The sequence below is a fragment of the Aphelocoma coerulescens genome, chromosome 19 (genome assembly GCF_041296385.1).
Source record: "Aphelocoma coerulescens isolate FSJ_1873_10779 chromosome 19, UR_Acoe_1.0, whole genome shotgun sequence".
NCBI classification, from domain to species: Eukaryota; Metazoa; Chordata; class Aves; order Passeriformes; family Corvidae; genus Aphelocoma; species Aphelocoma coerulescens.
This window is the reverse complement of record NC_091032.1, coordinates 3,391,883-3,406,886: the sequence shown is the minus strand read 5'-3', so window position 1 is coordinate 3,406,886 and position 15,004 is coordinate 3,391,883. Positions and strand designations below refer to the sequence as shown.

The 15,004-nt window shown below is 45.5% G+C and overlaps 1 protein-coding gene across 3 annotated transcripts in view; it reads left to right on the top strand.

The window, feature by feature from the left end:
- CLIP2 (CAP-Gly domain containing linker protein 2) overlaps window positions 1-15,004 on the top strand; it is a 79,913-nt gene that overhangs the window by 24,030 nt on the left and 40,879 nt on the right. For all 3 annotated transcript variants that reach the window (XM_069033339.1, XM_069033338.1, XM_069033340.1), the window contains one exon: window positions 11,588-12,126. In XM_069033339.1, the coding sequence (XP_068889440.1) occupies window positions 11,588-12,126 (539 nt within the window). The remainder of the gene's footprint in view (window positions 1-11,587; window positions 12,127-15,004) is intronic.

The window sequence follows — 15,004 nt, the reverse complement described above, 5'->3', positions numbered from 1 at the left end:
CAGAGGTGAAAGTGGAAGTTATCTTGGCCAGCAGGTTTTTCTGGCCTTTTGTCCTCCCAGTCCGGGCACAGGAGCAGCAGCTTCCCTCTCTGATACCACTTCCCCTCATCCTTTCCAGTGACTGAAGTGTCGTGTCTGTAAACATTAGTGCCTTTGGAATTTGGCTGAGGGTGTGCACTCATTGAGCTATGGGGCAAGTTTCTGTCCTGCACATGCCTGTCTTATTTCACACTTCAGTCTACACAGTTGTTTGGGATTCATGTCCCTGAAGATGACAGGAGCATTTTTGTATTGCTGTATAACTTATTTCACAGAAATGCTTTCTGCAGAATATTTTATTTGGAGGTATTTGCTCAGAAAAAAACCCCAAAAACTTGCCAGAAATTAGAAGGGTTTGATGGAGATTTAAACAGAAGAATTTCAGGTAGGGATGGTATGATGTTGAAAAAATTCTGAACCCTAAAAAGGGCTTGGGGGTATCATCCTCAGTGACTGACTCTGCCCTGGCTGGGTGTTCAGAAGATAAAAGCTTAAAACTGATCATCTGATAAACTGCTGAAGCAGTGTCATGAGAGAGAGGCATAGTTCACATGTGAGTCTTTTATACCTGTAAGGTGTGCTGGGAAAGGGAGCCTAGTGTGTGCTCAGGGTGCCTAGTGGGGCCCTGTGCTCAGTCTTTGGTGCAGCTCAACTCCTCATCTCCCAAGCTTTATCTGTGATCTCTCACTTCACATAATCAATTTCCCCACCACCACTGCTGCTCACTTTGCCTACCATCACTCCTGGAATGGTGTAAGATGTCATTTCTGGTGGTCACTGAGACTTAGATCTGTTGGGTTTGAGAACAACAAATCTGTTGGGTTGCTGTGGGGGTCAATGTTTGTATTGTAGCTCTTGTGTTTTAGGATCAGATCTGGATCATGGTCATGTTTACTTCCAAAAAAAAAAAAAAAAATTAGGCATCCCCTGCAAATAGGTGACTTGGCTTTTCTGCAAATGATGCCTGTTCATGTACAGCTCATTGCCTTTTGAATTGGATACTTAGTTGTTTAAGCCAGGTATTTGGAATAAAGTAGATGACTTTAATCTGCTCTCAAATATCCTTTTTATTAGATTAGGGAAAACAAAGCCAGCCCAACAAACTCTGCATTCTGTGTAGCGTGGGGCTGGGTACAATCAGTCCATTGTGTGCTGTGTAGCCTGCTCTGTGCATGCATGTATGGCTGTAGGAATAAATGGCTGATGGAGTGATGAATCAAAGCTGTGTTCAGTACAGTGCAGCCCCAGGATTGTGCCCAAGTTTGCTTGGCAGTTATGAGATGGTTATCTTTATCTCTCTCTCCTGTAGTTCCTCTGGGATACTGGGGTGCTGCAGATGGCCCCTGGAGCCTCCCACTTTCAGGTGGACGACTCAAGGAGATGGTGCAATTGTACTGATGTCATGTTTCTACTGAGGAAGGGGAAAAACTACATACAAGGTAGAAAGCCTAGTGCTTGTCTGTCTGCTGGTACCATCCCAGTGGTTCAAACTGCATAGCTGGTTACACTGAAAACCAGCCTCTCAGCATGCAGATAAAGAGCTAACAAAGCATCCTCCTTCATTCTTACATGTCAGGTGTTAAATTTTTCTACTTCTCCCCTCAAGAGTAGCTGCAGACAGGGCATGAGGAAATAGCCTTTGTGGCTGCAGGCTGGCAGCTCTTGTAAAGAGCAATTGTGAAGATTATCCCAACTCCTGCCAGAGGGAAGCAGAGCAAAGCAAAATTAGAAAGTCAGAGAAAAGCTTGTGGTCGTACCAAAGAAATATTTCTGAGATTCAGCAGGTAGAAATGAGAAGTGGTTATCTGTCAAGAGAGGAGGAGTGGGGAAGATCTCACTGCTGTTCTCTATTGCTACATGTCTAGCCCTTATCATGGGGAGACTCCATGGTGCCAGCAGAACACTCACTGCCTGAGCTTGCAGCTTCCAGCTGCACAAACATACCAAATAAAGGATGCTTTAAGCCTGAGCTGGGGGCATGGGGGCCTCTGCAGTGCTCAAAGTGCAGTGGGAGCACAGGTATGAGTGGCACAGCTCATCACCTGTCACACCAGGGAAAATACTGTGCCGCCCTCAAGCTAATCTGACCTGACTGGACTAACCAGATCACTGAGCACTGTGAAGATATACGAGAGGTTATAATGCTTGTTGCATAGCTGGAGTAAATACTGTGCCCACAGGCAGTCTGTGCCCAAGCTGGAATCAAACTAGACTGTCTCCTGTCATTTGACTTTTCTTTCCCATGGATTTTTAGAGGTATAGTCAATCTGCATGTGCATGGCTGCTCAGGTTATGCCCTGTGAGTAAATAGCCTGAGTTATACACACACAGCAACTTCTCCTGCATCTTGCTCCCAGTACAGGGAGCTGCTGGGATTCCCTAAACTGGCTCCAGTCTCATCAGAAAGTAATAATTGCCATCTGGACAAAGCCAGGCTCTTTTTTTTGGTACCTTCTATTCTACATTTGTTTGGGACTGAGCTAATGCTATTATTTCTGAATGAATAAGTCAGTGGCCTTTCTGTGTGCACGTGCTTAAGCAATGTACTGCTTGGCTGCTCATCTCAGTTGGTGCTGTAGGAATGGTCCCAGAGTCCATCCAAGTGGGTTTTGTGTGGGAATGATGCCTGAGCAAAATTCCAATATGTAAAAAGGCTGTGACATTCAAAATCATGCTGCTCAATTACTTCTTCTGGTGTAGAGGAAGCACTATGCTTTACTTGGCTGCTCTTTACAGTGTTTGGTGCTCAAGATAAATTTCTTCAGTTCAGAAGGTGTCCCAAGACTGTTCTTCTCTCCGTGCTAGTGCTAGTGTTCTGCCTGGCAAATCGTTTATAAACGTCTCATTAAGGACCTGTGTCTGCCTCCTTTTCTTTCTTTTTGTCATTGGATCAGCTCCCTGAGAGCAGCTGTCTTCACTTCCATCACAGCAGCCCCCAAACCACACTTGTGCCTTACAGATTCCCACAGCCGAAGAGACTGCGGACAGCTGTGCACGTGTGTGTGTGTGTGTGTGTGCTGGGGTTTGTGGGCATGGTGGGTTTAGGCTGAGCTCCTTCCCGAGCTTCTCCATGCTTCTTTGAAAAGAAAAGGCTCCAAGAAGTCAGCTTTGTGCTAGCTTTATAGAGAACTGAGCATACGGTGTGACTGCAGCTCCGCAGCCAAGGACGTGTGCGAGTGTGTGCTGGGCATTCACGGGGAGTTGTGCGGCACTGGGGCTGCTGGAAGGAAGCTCCCCGTGCCAGGCAGGAGCCTTCCTTGTAAGTATTTCCCTCCCAGTTGGTGTTTTTGCTCTCAGGGCTATCTCATAGGTTACCCTGGGCTGCTTTCTAATGCTCCTTTCTGCCCTTAAGTCTTTCATTACTTTCATGGTCTGTGTGAGGTAACCCAGGTTGGCTATGGGACTAGTGGGACAAAACTTAGTGGGTCTTTAGAGCTAAGGGCTTGCTTGAATGGAAAGCTGTATTTTCTAGTCAGAATAAGCTATGGTGAATAAAGTGAGGGATGCTTCTATGTGGAATATTCTCTAGCTGAAGTGATTTTATTATTTATTTAAGGAAGAATAGAGCCTGTGTTACGTTGTAATACACCCTGGGTTACTTTAACATACTAACCTGGGGCTTATTAAATTCTAGTTTTGCAAATGTGTCTGTATGTTATTTCTAGAGATGAGGGGTGGTACATGCTGGGGAAGAAGATATGGGTGTTCCAATCTTTGTTAAATTGCAATACTGTTAAAATCGTGGGACTTTTTTTTCATTATTTTCTGTGAAAAAATGCTTCTCCAGAGGTGTGATATATAGGTCCTGTTTTAAGGCTGAAAAAGTTAAATAGAGTATTGAAAAGTGAATGTTGAAAGAATATACTTATGGTTTTAAAAATAATAATTACATAAAAATTAAGACTCTAATCTTGAGATGAATAGATCCATCCCTACGCTGCAAGGTAATTATCCCTCAGTGAAAGAAACTTTGTGCATTTGCTACTAGTCACTCGCCTCCCTTGTGCTCCGTGCTGCCAAAACCAATCTGCTTTGCATATTTCGTTGAATACCGTTGTTTACTTGAAAAAAAACTTTAAATCCTCACACAAATATGTAGCTTTGCTGTTTGTTTCTTTTCAGAATTATACTGGATTTGATCTAGCATAGCTGGTAACCCCCCCAGCTCCTCCATCCCTCCCATCTCTAGCGGGCACCAAGAATGTGCGTCTCGCCTGTGGCAGAGCAGATTTTGTACCAGTCAGCATCTTGAATGAGACTTTTATAAGAAAGCCTTTGTTTGGGATGTCTGTTTGAGGTTCATTGCCCTTCCCAGCTGTCTCTCTGGAGGCAAATATTTGTCTCAATGGGCATCTCCTTGCATTCAGTGCAAGACATCTTTGCAGTGGTCCTTACTCGGTTTTGCTTCTCATTCATAATTCTCATTCTTATTGTCTTCCTCCTCGCTGCAGTTTTATTTCTGGATATGTCTCCTCTCTTCAAAGGAGCTAAAGCCAGGGATGCTGAAGTTGTATCAGATCTTAATACTCACACCATTGGGGTTATTCCAGTGAGCAGCAGGGGCAATAGATTTTCAGGGTGCCAGATGCAGAGCTTGCCTCTGTGCCAGATCACAGCCCAAACTTTTCAGCTTTGAACTTGCAGAGCTTTCAGTCGTTGTTTCCAAGTCAGCCATAAATCTCTGGGGCTCCTTCCTCCCACAGTGTGCTGCCAGGCAGTTGGCTATTGTCTGCAAAGTATTGCTTTTTCTCGCAGGCACCTCTTCCCTCTCTGTTTCTGCCTCATCCTGCAGCTTGAAAGGGCCATGATAAATCTTGCAGAAAACAGCTGCTTCATTGCTGTGCTTGATAATTTGAATTTGGATGTGGCAATGGGCTGGCTTTCACTTGATTGCTAACAGCCTCATGTTTATGTAATCCAAGCTGCTTTGAGAAGCTCAAATCCCTGTGTGGGAACCTAGAAATTGTGTGTGTCGAGGCCTCACCATCAGTGAGTGCTGTGGAGGCAGCAAGCACCAGCCCTTCTCCCATGGGAGGCGCCTTGGCTGTGCCTGTGTGGCTGCTGCTGATGCTGCCAAGGGAAGAATCCCTGGCTCCCTGCACAGGTGGCAGCTCCAGGAGGTGCAGCAGGTTGTGCCTTCTTTTCTCTTGCCCAGTAGACTAGCTGCTGTAGGCGGTATGGAGCAGATGCTCTGGACTGTCCTCCTCTGAGGGGAAGCTCTGATGAGTGCTGTTCTCCATCAGGTAAGTTCTGCAGTGTTATGCTTGGAGATGAAGTGGCATTGCAGACCCAGAGAAGTTTATAGTAACTGCAATGTAAATAGATGAGTAAAAACCACTGCAGCACGAGCTGACAGTTATGTGGCTGTAAGGACAAGACCATGCTGTCCTCCAGCTCACAGTAGAGGGTGGTGGGCTGTTGGATGGGGTTGTATCATCCACCACAGATGTTTGGTGCCCTGAGCACAAGCTGCAGCCTGAGCAGGGGTAGTGTCTGACTGTCATCCCTACCTCGTCATCAGAGCATTGAACAAACAGTGAGCCAGGCTGCTCTAATGCCTCCAAGGCTCTTGCATAATCCCTGTGGCAGTAAAACCAGATGTTATTCCTTTTACCTGGCACCCCTGTGGCCAGCAGTGGGGTTTTCCAACTGACAAAATCTGTCTTGGCTTCAAATGGGCATTACAGTCCTTGGTCTTGGGACTGTCCTGAAGCCCTGCCTGAGCTGCGAGGAGCAGAGCTGGTACCAAAAGTTTTTTTGACCAGTCTGGTTGCAAGGCTGCACTTTGAGGTGCTCACAGACTGCACAACTTGCTGCCCTGCCTGCCTCCTGCCACAGGTTAGTGGCATCTACAGAATGAGCCAGTGACCGTGAGGGGGAAGTGTCTTCAGTCTTGTGACAGTGGCAGTTCTGCCAGGCTGGTGCACTTTTTGTTGCTGGATAGTGGATGAGAAGCTTATTGATTACCATGGAGAGGGAACACAGCCAGGAGTAGGTGGGCAACTCTGTGCTACCTATCAGGCTGTCTTGTGATGTGATGATATTTGAGTGCAAAAACCTCAGAAAATTAAAATAGAAAAGGAAAAAGACCTCTTTTAGGGGCACTGCAAAGCTATTTTGTAAATCTCATGTTTGTGCTTATTTCTCCCTCCCTTACACAAGATGCTACTCCGGAATCTATCTTCTTTTTTTTTTGTTTTGTTTTGTTGGGTTTTTTTGGTTGTTGTTTGTTTGGGTGGGGTTTTTTGGGTTTTGTTTTTGTTGGTTTTTTTTTCTTGGTTGGGTTTGTTTTTTTTTTCTTTTCTCTTTCTTTTAAATCTAATGTGTCTCCATTTTATCAATTAACTGCCTGTCTCCTGATTCCATAGCAACACAACAGGCTGTTGCATTTCTGAGTCCTTTGGCAGTTGGGGTGCCTGGCATGTGTCTTGGGAGCAGTCGGACTACAAAAGGGTTCTGAAGGGAGTAGGAAATACATGGGCAACACTCATTGTGCACTGCTTCTCATGCTAAACTGCTCTTCCCTTCCTCTCCCTCCTCCCCTTTAGATACAAGTTTCCTTTCCCCTTTGTTTCAGTTGCCTGGTGTTAAGAGAGTGCTGTGGGAGGTCAAAAGATGTGGAGGAAGTGAGGAGATGGATGGGTTCAGTGGATGTGGATGGGACTTAAACATAGCACAAGGCTGAGCATGTTGTCAGGGATCCTGCAGAGAAAGGATGCTGATGCTGCAGAGCAAGTGCTCTCTTCCTCCCGCTTCAGTTTCTAGAGCTTTCTTGAGGGGGGGGTTCTTGCTCCTGTACTGTACAAAGCTTCTCTTCACTCCTTCCTGCAGCAGTTTCCAGGAGCTGGAAGAGTCCATGCCCTTTTTGCAGAAGCCTTTGTGCTTCCAGGGATTTTGGACACATGGCTTTCATTGACACAGTAACGAGAGCCATGTGAACAGGCTGAAACTTCAGTTAGACCTTTAACCTCTTCAGCTCTTGGTTGGTAGGAATTTGGCTTCTGAAGTACTGGTGCCCTGTCAGTGTGGGCCCCTAAAACTGATGGGGATGAGTTTGCAGAAAGAGCCCTAAGCGCCAGGTTTGCCATAGTGGGGGTTAATGTGTAGGCTTTGTGAAGGCCAAAGGAAAAGTAGAGATTTGGAGCTGGATAAGATGTGCATTTAGTGGATGCTCTGTGTGACTTTGATTTAAAAGTTGTTGTTCAGCCCTGGAAGCTGTGACCTACAGGAAGCCCATTTAATCCAAAAAGAATGAGCCAGCTAATGAACACAATAGGGTTGTTAAGTTGGAAAGCCCAAGTGGAAGAGATCCTGCTCACTGCTTGTTGTGTCTTGGAGCCTGGTCCCAGTGAGAGGAGGAAGGCAGGAGCTGCTGTCCTGACTAGCAAGTGAGGTCTGTGCTGGACAGAGCAGCACAGGGAGATCCTCTTGGATCAAGCAGGAAGAGCTTTCCTCATTGCTGGCTTCCAGGTGAGCTGTTAAGTTAGATGCCTAGTAGTGACATCCAGAGAGTTCCTGTGACTTCTTGATTGGCATCAGCAGGTACTGGCAGGGTTGGAGTAGAAAATACCCAGTTTGTTCTATTGGGTGTGTTTCTCTTGTGTAACTCTTATCAGTTTCATACCTGAGATCTGTACCCTTGTTTTGCTGTTTCTTGGAGCTTGTTTCTTAGTGAGTTTTTTGGAACTTTTTGGCATTCATCTGGGGAGTCTGACTAGAACAAGAAGACTTTTCTTCTTCAAAACAGCAAATCCAAGTGTCACAGACCAATAGACCAACTCCTTGGATGTCTGTAGGCTGAAAAAGCTCAGGGTTCTTTCATGGCAATCCTCTTGGGTGCGTTTCCCTTCAGCTGTAAGAGGTACTTGGAGAGTGGTGATTCCAATGTCAGATCTCTGAGAGCAGTGCCATCAGCTGATCTCACTTTTGGGCTATCCTAAGATACTCATGGGATTGAAGTCAAGTTACTCATTGCTACCATTTGCCTTCTGAAAGGCTGGTGACCAGATACCTACCTGGGAGCGTCAGAGCTCAGTCTACTTGGACTACTCTGGATGCTGACTGTCTAGTTAATGGGTCCATCAGATCCAAAGCCAAGAGAAATTAGTTCAACTTGATCATGGTGACTCTTGGCTTCTCTGAAAAACTGCTGCACAAAAGCCCATTAGCTGCTCTGTGGTTATTATTTCATATGTGAGTAATGAAGGCCATGTAAAACATAAGTTTCTGCATTGTGGCCATAATAAAGAGGGTGAACCTTCAGGCAGTTCCTTACTCACATAGTGTACTTTTGAATAATTCACCTAATGCTCAAGAATAATGATGCTTCTGCCTGCACTGCTCAGGAGCCTGGAATGAGATTGTTTCCCTGAGATGTTGTAATTACTGTAGGTCAGCATACCTGCCTATCAGACAGGCACCTAAAATGAACAAGAGTGTGAAGTTCCACTAAAATTCTGGCTTTTGGGGGAAGACAATGTTGCACCAAGAATCCAATGAACTGTTCTTTATTTTTTTTATGGTCCAAGTCAGTTTTGAAGATGTTTGCTCTTGCAGTGAAATACGGTGAGTCTAAGTTCGGTTTTAAATCCTGCTGCACTGTTTGTTCAGCCTTGGGCAGCCTTCCTGCCTTTCTTTGCTTGAGCTTTGCTGCTGAAGGATTTGCTTATCCCAGCCACATTGCAGAGGTGCTTGTGAGAGTTAACGTGACTTGTATCTTGACCATTAACTAACATCCGAAATCAAGAACTATGCTGAAACTCAGGCTCCAGTAAGACCAGAAAAACAGTTTGGATCTCTTCTCAGTATAGTTGCAGGGCCCCCCAGATTTTATGTGCTTATAGTTCCCTGCACAGTAGGTTGAGTTTGGCTGTCCTGGACATGGTGCATACGTGTGCACAAACATATCAGTGGCACAAGCTTTATGTGTTAGGGGTGCTCTGCCAAGCATGAAACCAAGGTGTCAGTTGTGTTTCTAACTTAATTTATTCTCCTATCTTTCACAGACAGCGTTGGTGATAAACCCCTGTAGCCAGCTTTGGTTATTTAAGTTAGAGTCTTCTTAAAATATAACTTCCCAATCTGGCTGCTTTACTGTCTTGTGCTATTAAGCATTGAAATGACAATAGTGGCCTTATTTTCTGCCTGTGGTTGTTTTTATAGTTCAGATGGATGGAGCCCTGTTTCCTTCGCACTTCTTTTTATTTAAAGTCTTTTGTAAAGATCGAAAGCTCTAAGCATCCTTACAGTCTTTGGGTTTAATTTTTTTAAGGTGAAACTGGTTCTTGGATGTAATGCTGTCCCTCTGATGGAGTTCATTTTGGTGTACTGTCTTACAAAATTGAGAGTGACACAAGCTTGAATGCCAGAAATCTGCTCAAAAGCCCCCAAAACTTAATGAAGAACATGTGAGGTTGAGGAAACTTCCAGTGCAGAGTCCAGAAGCCAGGAGAAGGTTCTCCCTGGGAGCTGGCTGAGCTCTGTCTGCTGGGAGCTCCATGGTTTCTGCTGCCACCAGCATTTTCAGTTGGGAACAGTATTCACGCAGTTGGGGACAGTATTTAGTGTCCTTCCTGTGCCCATCATGGGATTTTCTCAAACATTCCCCATGTGTTATGCTGTGCATGTCCCCTTTGGCTGATCTTCTCAAGAGTTGTTCCAGCTCCAGCCCACTGAGCCCAGTGAGCTGGCTGGAGATACTTCTGTTCATGAGAGGAGTTTGTACAATCACACCTTAACTTCTGCTCTCTTCTTGTTCAGAGAGTGAACAAAAGGTTCAAACCAGGCAGAGGTACTGCTTCCAGGGGCCCCAAACTGGTGGCCATAGATATTTGTCAAGTGTTGCCTCTGGAGTCTAATGAGAACCGAAGTGTCAACATCGATCCCTCGTATGATTTAGCAGAAACGAAGTTCTTTGTGCTATTGCCCTGGTGCTTTTTTCCTTCCTCTTTGCTAGACCTCTAGCAAAGCTTTGAAAGCTTTTGCTTTGAGAGCTTTTGTGTTTTTCAGGCTTTCTATGAGCTGAGCCTGATCTGTCAGGCCCATTACTTGTGAAAAGAGCTGTAGCAGCGTTGCAGACTGAGCCACAGTGATGGCTGAGGCTGAACAAGTTTCACAGTTCATTACACATAAGCACTCAAGTTTGTCTTGTCTCTGCAGCTGCTCAGGGTGTGGTCTGTCAGCCTACCCTGGTGGCAAATAAAAATCACTTCTTGGGTGTGCTTTAGACTTTTCTGGTTGGTGGCACCCAGAAACTTCAGCTGAAAGTTTGGCTGAAGAATCCGGGGAGCTTTCATTGAGCACAGGATATGTGGGATCATGTCTCCTGCACACATCCCCTACACCAGCTGTGGGGGAGAGCCACACTTGGGACCTCAGGGTTACTGAGAGCTGAGGATGGTTGAAGGTCCATGGTGTGTGACTTGCTGGATCTTATTTTGCCAGCTTATGTCCTCAGTTTCTGTTGTGGTTTCTTTTCGGGCTTTACTCAACCTCCCCCTTTAACCTTCAGGAGTTTTAATGAAGTTCACATGTCCTTGTCATTTGTTGCCCTGGGGCCCAGGCTGAAAGCCCAAAGTTTGTGATAGGAGGGTTTGACAATGGGGTCAGCAAGAGTTGCATCACTGCTGTCTTCTTTGCTTGGGTTGACTGTTCCCATTCAGGCACCTGTCATGTATTTAAGGGTCCCCTTTTGTATTATGGAAATTTGGCCAATCAAGACTCTTGCTGGAGAGTGTGAGCAGAACAGTGAATTCCAGCATCACCTGCAGTTTTCCTTCCCCAGGTAGCAAAGCACTGCTGGAAGGCTGATGCTGGAATAAGGGCACTCTTTATTGCCAGTTATATTGAGTTCCATGCACATCATGTGGCCCTGGAAGGCTGTGCATGAAGGTTTGTAGATGCTTCCTGTTTAGAGAGATGCTGTTTATATTGAACATACTCCATGTGTCTGCTGCTGTGTTTGCTCTAGCAAAGGGCACAGCAGCAGCTGGGAAAAATGAGGAATTTGTGGAGGCAGCTGTGTGGTCCCACAGGAGCTGTTAGTGCCCTTAGTGAGACATTTAGTGGGGTTCTCATACTGCCAAATACTAAAACATCAGTGCCTCACATGTCTAAAAAAATATATATACATTTTTTGATTTATTTTTTGGGCAAAAGGATGACTTTGGCTTCTTTCTGCAAAGCAGCAGTTCACTGGCCACTTACCACCACTCCTGTGCTTTTGAGCTTATCCACACTAGTGCAGCCCCTCTGGGTCTGTGAGGGGGCTGGGGTATTGTAAAAAGGGATGAAGATGTGGGCTCATTTCTTTATGTTCTGTGTGAGACCTGCAGAAGCTGAGCAGCAGATGGAGATTCTGTGCAGATTGCATTCCCGCTGAGGAAGGTGTGTAAGCAATGGGGTTCACTCAGGTTTAATCTTCACAGGGTGTAAACCTGCAATCTAAGTTGTCCCAGAAGTTTCCTTTCTGTAAATGCCTTTTCCTGGTGCTTTGACTTCCTTCTAGGATGTCTCCTTATACCAAAACCTCTTTTTCCTTGATTCACAGGCTCACCTTTACACAAGCAGGGTACCACATCCACCACCAGCGCCGAGAAGTCGAGTTCAAAGGTTGCCGAGGTGGGCGATGATTTCCTGGGAGACTTTGTGGTGGGCGAACGTGTCTGGGTGAATGGAGTGAAGCCAGGTGTGATCCAGTACCTTGGGGAGACGCAATTTGCTCCAGGCCAGTGGGCAGGGGTTGTTCTGGATGACCCAGTGGGTAAGAATGACGGCTCTGTCGGAGGAGTGCGATACTTTGAGTGCCAGCCGCTGCAGGGGATTTTTACGCGACCATCCAAGCTGACACGGCAGCCGGTGGCCGAGGGCTCAGGGAGTGACGCCCCCTCCGTGGACTCCCTGACGGCTCAGAACTTGTCATTGCACTCGGGGACGGCCACGCCACCTCTGTCCACTCGCGTGATCCCGCTGCGGGAGAGCGTCCTGAACAGTGCCATGAAGACGGGCAACGAGTCTGGATCAAACCTCTCAGACAGTGGGTCTGTGAAAAAAGGGGAGAAGGACTTACGGCTTGGAGATCGTGTGTTGGTGAGTTGATTGTGGGGTCCCCCTGGAAGGGCAAAGGACAAGGATTTGTCCCCCCACCGAGTGTTTTCCTGGTCAGTTTCAGGACGAGACAAAAGGAGGACAGGGTTGGTGGTGAGGTGTGGGATGGAGCATGGTCTTGGGAGATGCCTGGGCCGAGTAGGCGTGAAACATCTACACTGTTATTTGGGTTGTTGTGTCTTCTGGACACGTCTCTCTTTCACACTGGTGCGGGAGTACATATTCCAAAGTACTTCTTGTATTGGACAAGTCCTGAACTGGAGAAAGATGTCAGAGAGAGAACAACTGAAACCTGAGGGAAATAGAAGCAAAACCATTTATGTTCTAATTTAGTGATACTCCATAATGGAGTGTATTATTTTGGCTTTCAAGGAATTTGCAGCAGTGTCTTGTTGTTGCATGTGGCTGTACATAGTTGGAAAGGACTTGCAAGAATCTCTCCTGTTGGTTGCTCTTTCTGGTGGTTCAGTTTTCTTATGTCAGATGTGACACAAACTCCTTTCCTGTACAGAAAGGAGCTTCCAGTAATTTTTAAAATATGGCAGGACTTTGGGAGACATCACTGTTGTGATGGATGAGTCCTCCACATCTGATTTCTGTTGTTATTTTCATTATTTGGAATAGACTACCTGATGACTTTAAGCCAAAATGCCACACTTGCACTAGGAATGGGTTACTGGAAGTTTGCCACCTAGTTTGTCATTATTTGTGTCCTAGCAAAGGAGATGAAGAAGGAAAAGACTGATATCAAAGACAGGGAGACTGATTTCCTTCCTGCAGCTCTGTAAGAGAGTCTAGTTTTGTTAGTGTGTGTGATACATAGTGTGGTATCAAATATTGGAAGAGCCAAGCATTTGAGCACAGATCTGTTGTGACTGAATCCCAAGTAGTATTTCTGGATCTAAAAGGTAAAGGTGACTCTGACTGACAGCCATGACAGGTTGCAGAGGGATCAGTCTTTGCACATCCTGGGTAATCTGAATCCCATTTAAAGTTATCCATGTAGTGTTTCCTTTTTGGGGCACCTGGTTCCAGTACCAGCAGTGGTTGTGGGGGAGGGCAGACAGACTGGACATCTGTTTAATGACAGGTGTTTGGTAGAACTGGCTCCACAGTCAACGTGAATCAGGAGCGTGTGCAGGGACTGTCAGAGCCAGTCCCAAATGTCCTTTTGGGACAGGTGTTGGGTTGTCCAATAGTTTTTATTTTATTTATATAAAATGTCAACAATGTAAAGTTGGTTATTTTTAGAGGAGGGAAAGCGAAGATTGGTTCTGCTTATGTTCACTGGATGATACTTTGTAAACCTAGTGTGAATATGTAGGTTTGTAGAGGTGAGAGAGTTCTGTTTTCTCAAATTTTCCCCAAAACATGCACAGGAGCTGACACTTGCTCAAGGGTCTGTCTGCTTCCTGATTTCAGCAGAGTCGGCCTCTCATCCCTCCCCATCTCTACTGGCAGCAAAGCTGCTGCTGTCCCTGCAGTCCCAGGACAGGGTGGGCAGGGAAAGGTGGCAGCACGGTTCTGTTTGCATGAGCATTGATGCTTCATGTTGGTGTGTTACAGCAGCCACACGTGGGGAAAAATTAACCTGCGGATCTGTCCTCTTTTTGGTCAGTTTGTTTGCTCCCATTTTCTCCTGTGCCTGTTACAGGGAGTGGGGGGAGTGTTCAGGTTAGAACTTACGATTTTAGAAGCAGCAGTCATAGAATGCAAACTGCAAAATATAAAATCTGTGTTCTTTCTGAACCGGGTGAACAATGGAATGATGTTCTCCAGACTTTTTACCCCTTTCTTCTCCTGACCATAACCTCTCTGAGACAGGACCTGTTCCCTGAACACTCTTCTCATGTCAGTGGGGCCCACACAGAGTGAATTTTGGCATAGCCACAGAATACAACCAGGGAGCATCTCTCCCCTGAACTTCTATTGAGTTGTGTTTTGGGGATGGTTTGTGTTTTTTATTTGTTTTTAATGAGGGTGCATCCTTAAAAGCCTGCCCTCCCTTGCTTGCTAATTTCTCCACCTCAGATGTTATTAGATAAAGTTTGTGCTATGACTTGTTAGTGTAATAAATAGCTCCAAAAGAGCAAGCCTGGAATAAGCTTAGTCTCTCACTGGTTCTAGCAGGAATGCTCAGCTTACAGAAACATCAGGAATTGTTTGCACACAGTCATAGAGATCCAGGAAAAGAACAGATAATAACAAGAAGAAATAATCTGCTGTTATGGTTCTTTTACATGTGCTTGGCTTGGCAGCTGGCTTTTATTTTACTTATGGGAGATGTCAGTTAATCATGTTGGGTGTTGGAATACATAAACAATAATTCTGAATTAACCTGAGTTGCCTCAAGTTCCCTGAGCAAATCTTTGTTAATCCTCTATGGATTGGTACAGTTTTAGTTGTCTTTATTACTCTTAGTGTTTCCTTTTCTGAAAGAGTGTCTTTTCATTTGAGAGTGGCTTTTGGGTGCATGGGATCCACCAAAGGCTTTTCAGATGAGGGAGGACATGTGTTTTCAGTGACTGCTTGTGATGGAGCACAAGGTTGCAGGGGACCTTTCCAGGTCGGCCAGATGGACACCTGGCTCTCTGCAGTCTGGCCATTTCCTGACAGTGCCTTTCTTTAACTTCATTAAAATCTATTATAGCTTGAAGACATTTTTGCTTTTCAGTTACTTTGTTCCAAGACCCTTTCTGACTCTCCAGCAGCTGCAGAAAGGGACTTTCAGCTTTCCATTAGGAGCTTTCCATTAGAAGAGTTAGATAATATTTGCCTTTGGCACTCAGACTTTTTCCCAGGATGTAAAAATTACATTAAAGAGATGAAAAATCCACCCTAATATTGTAGAACTCATCTC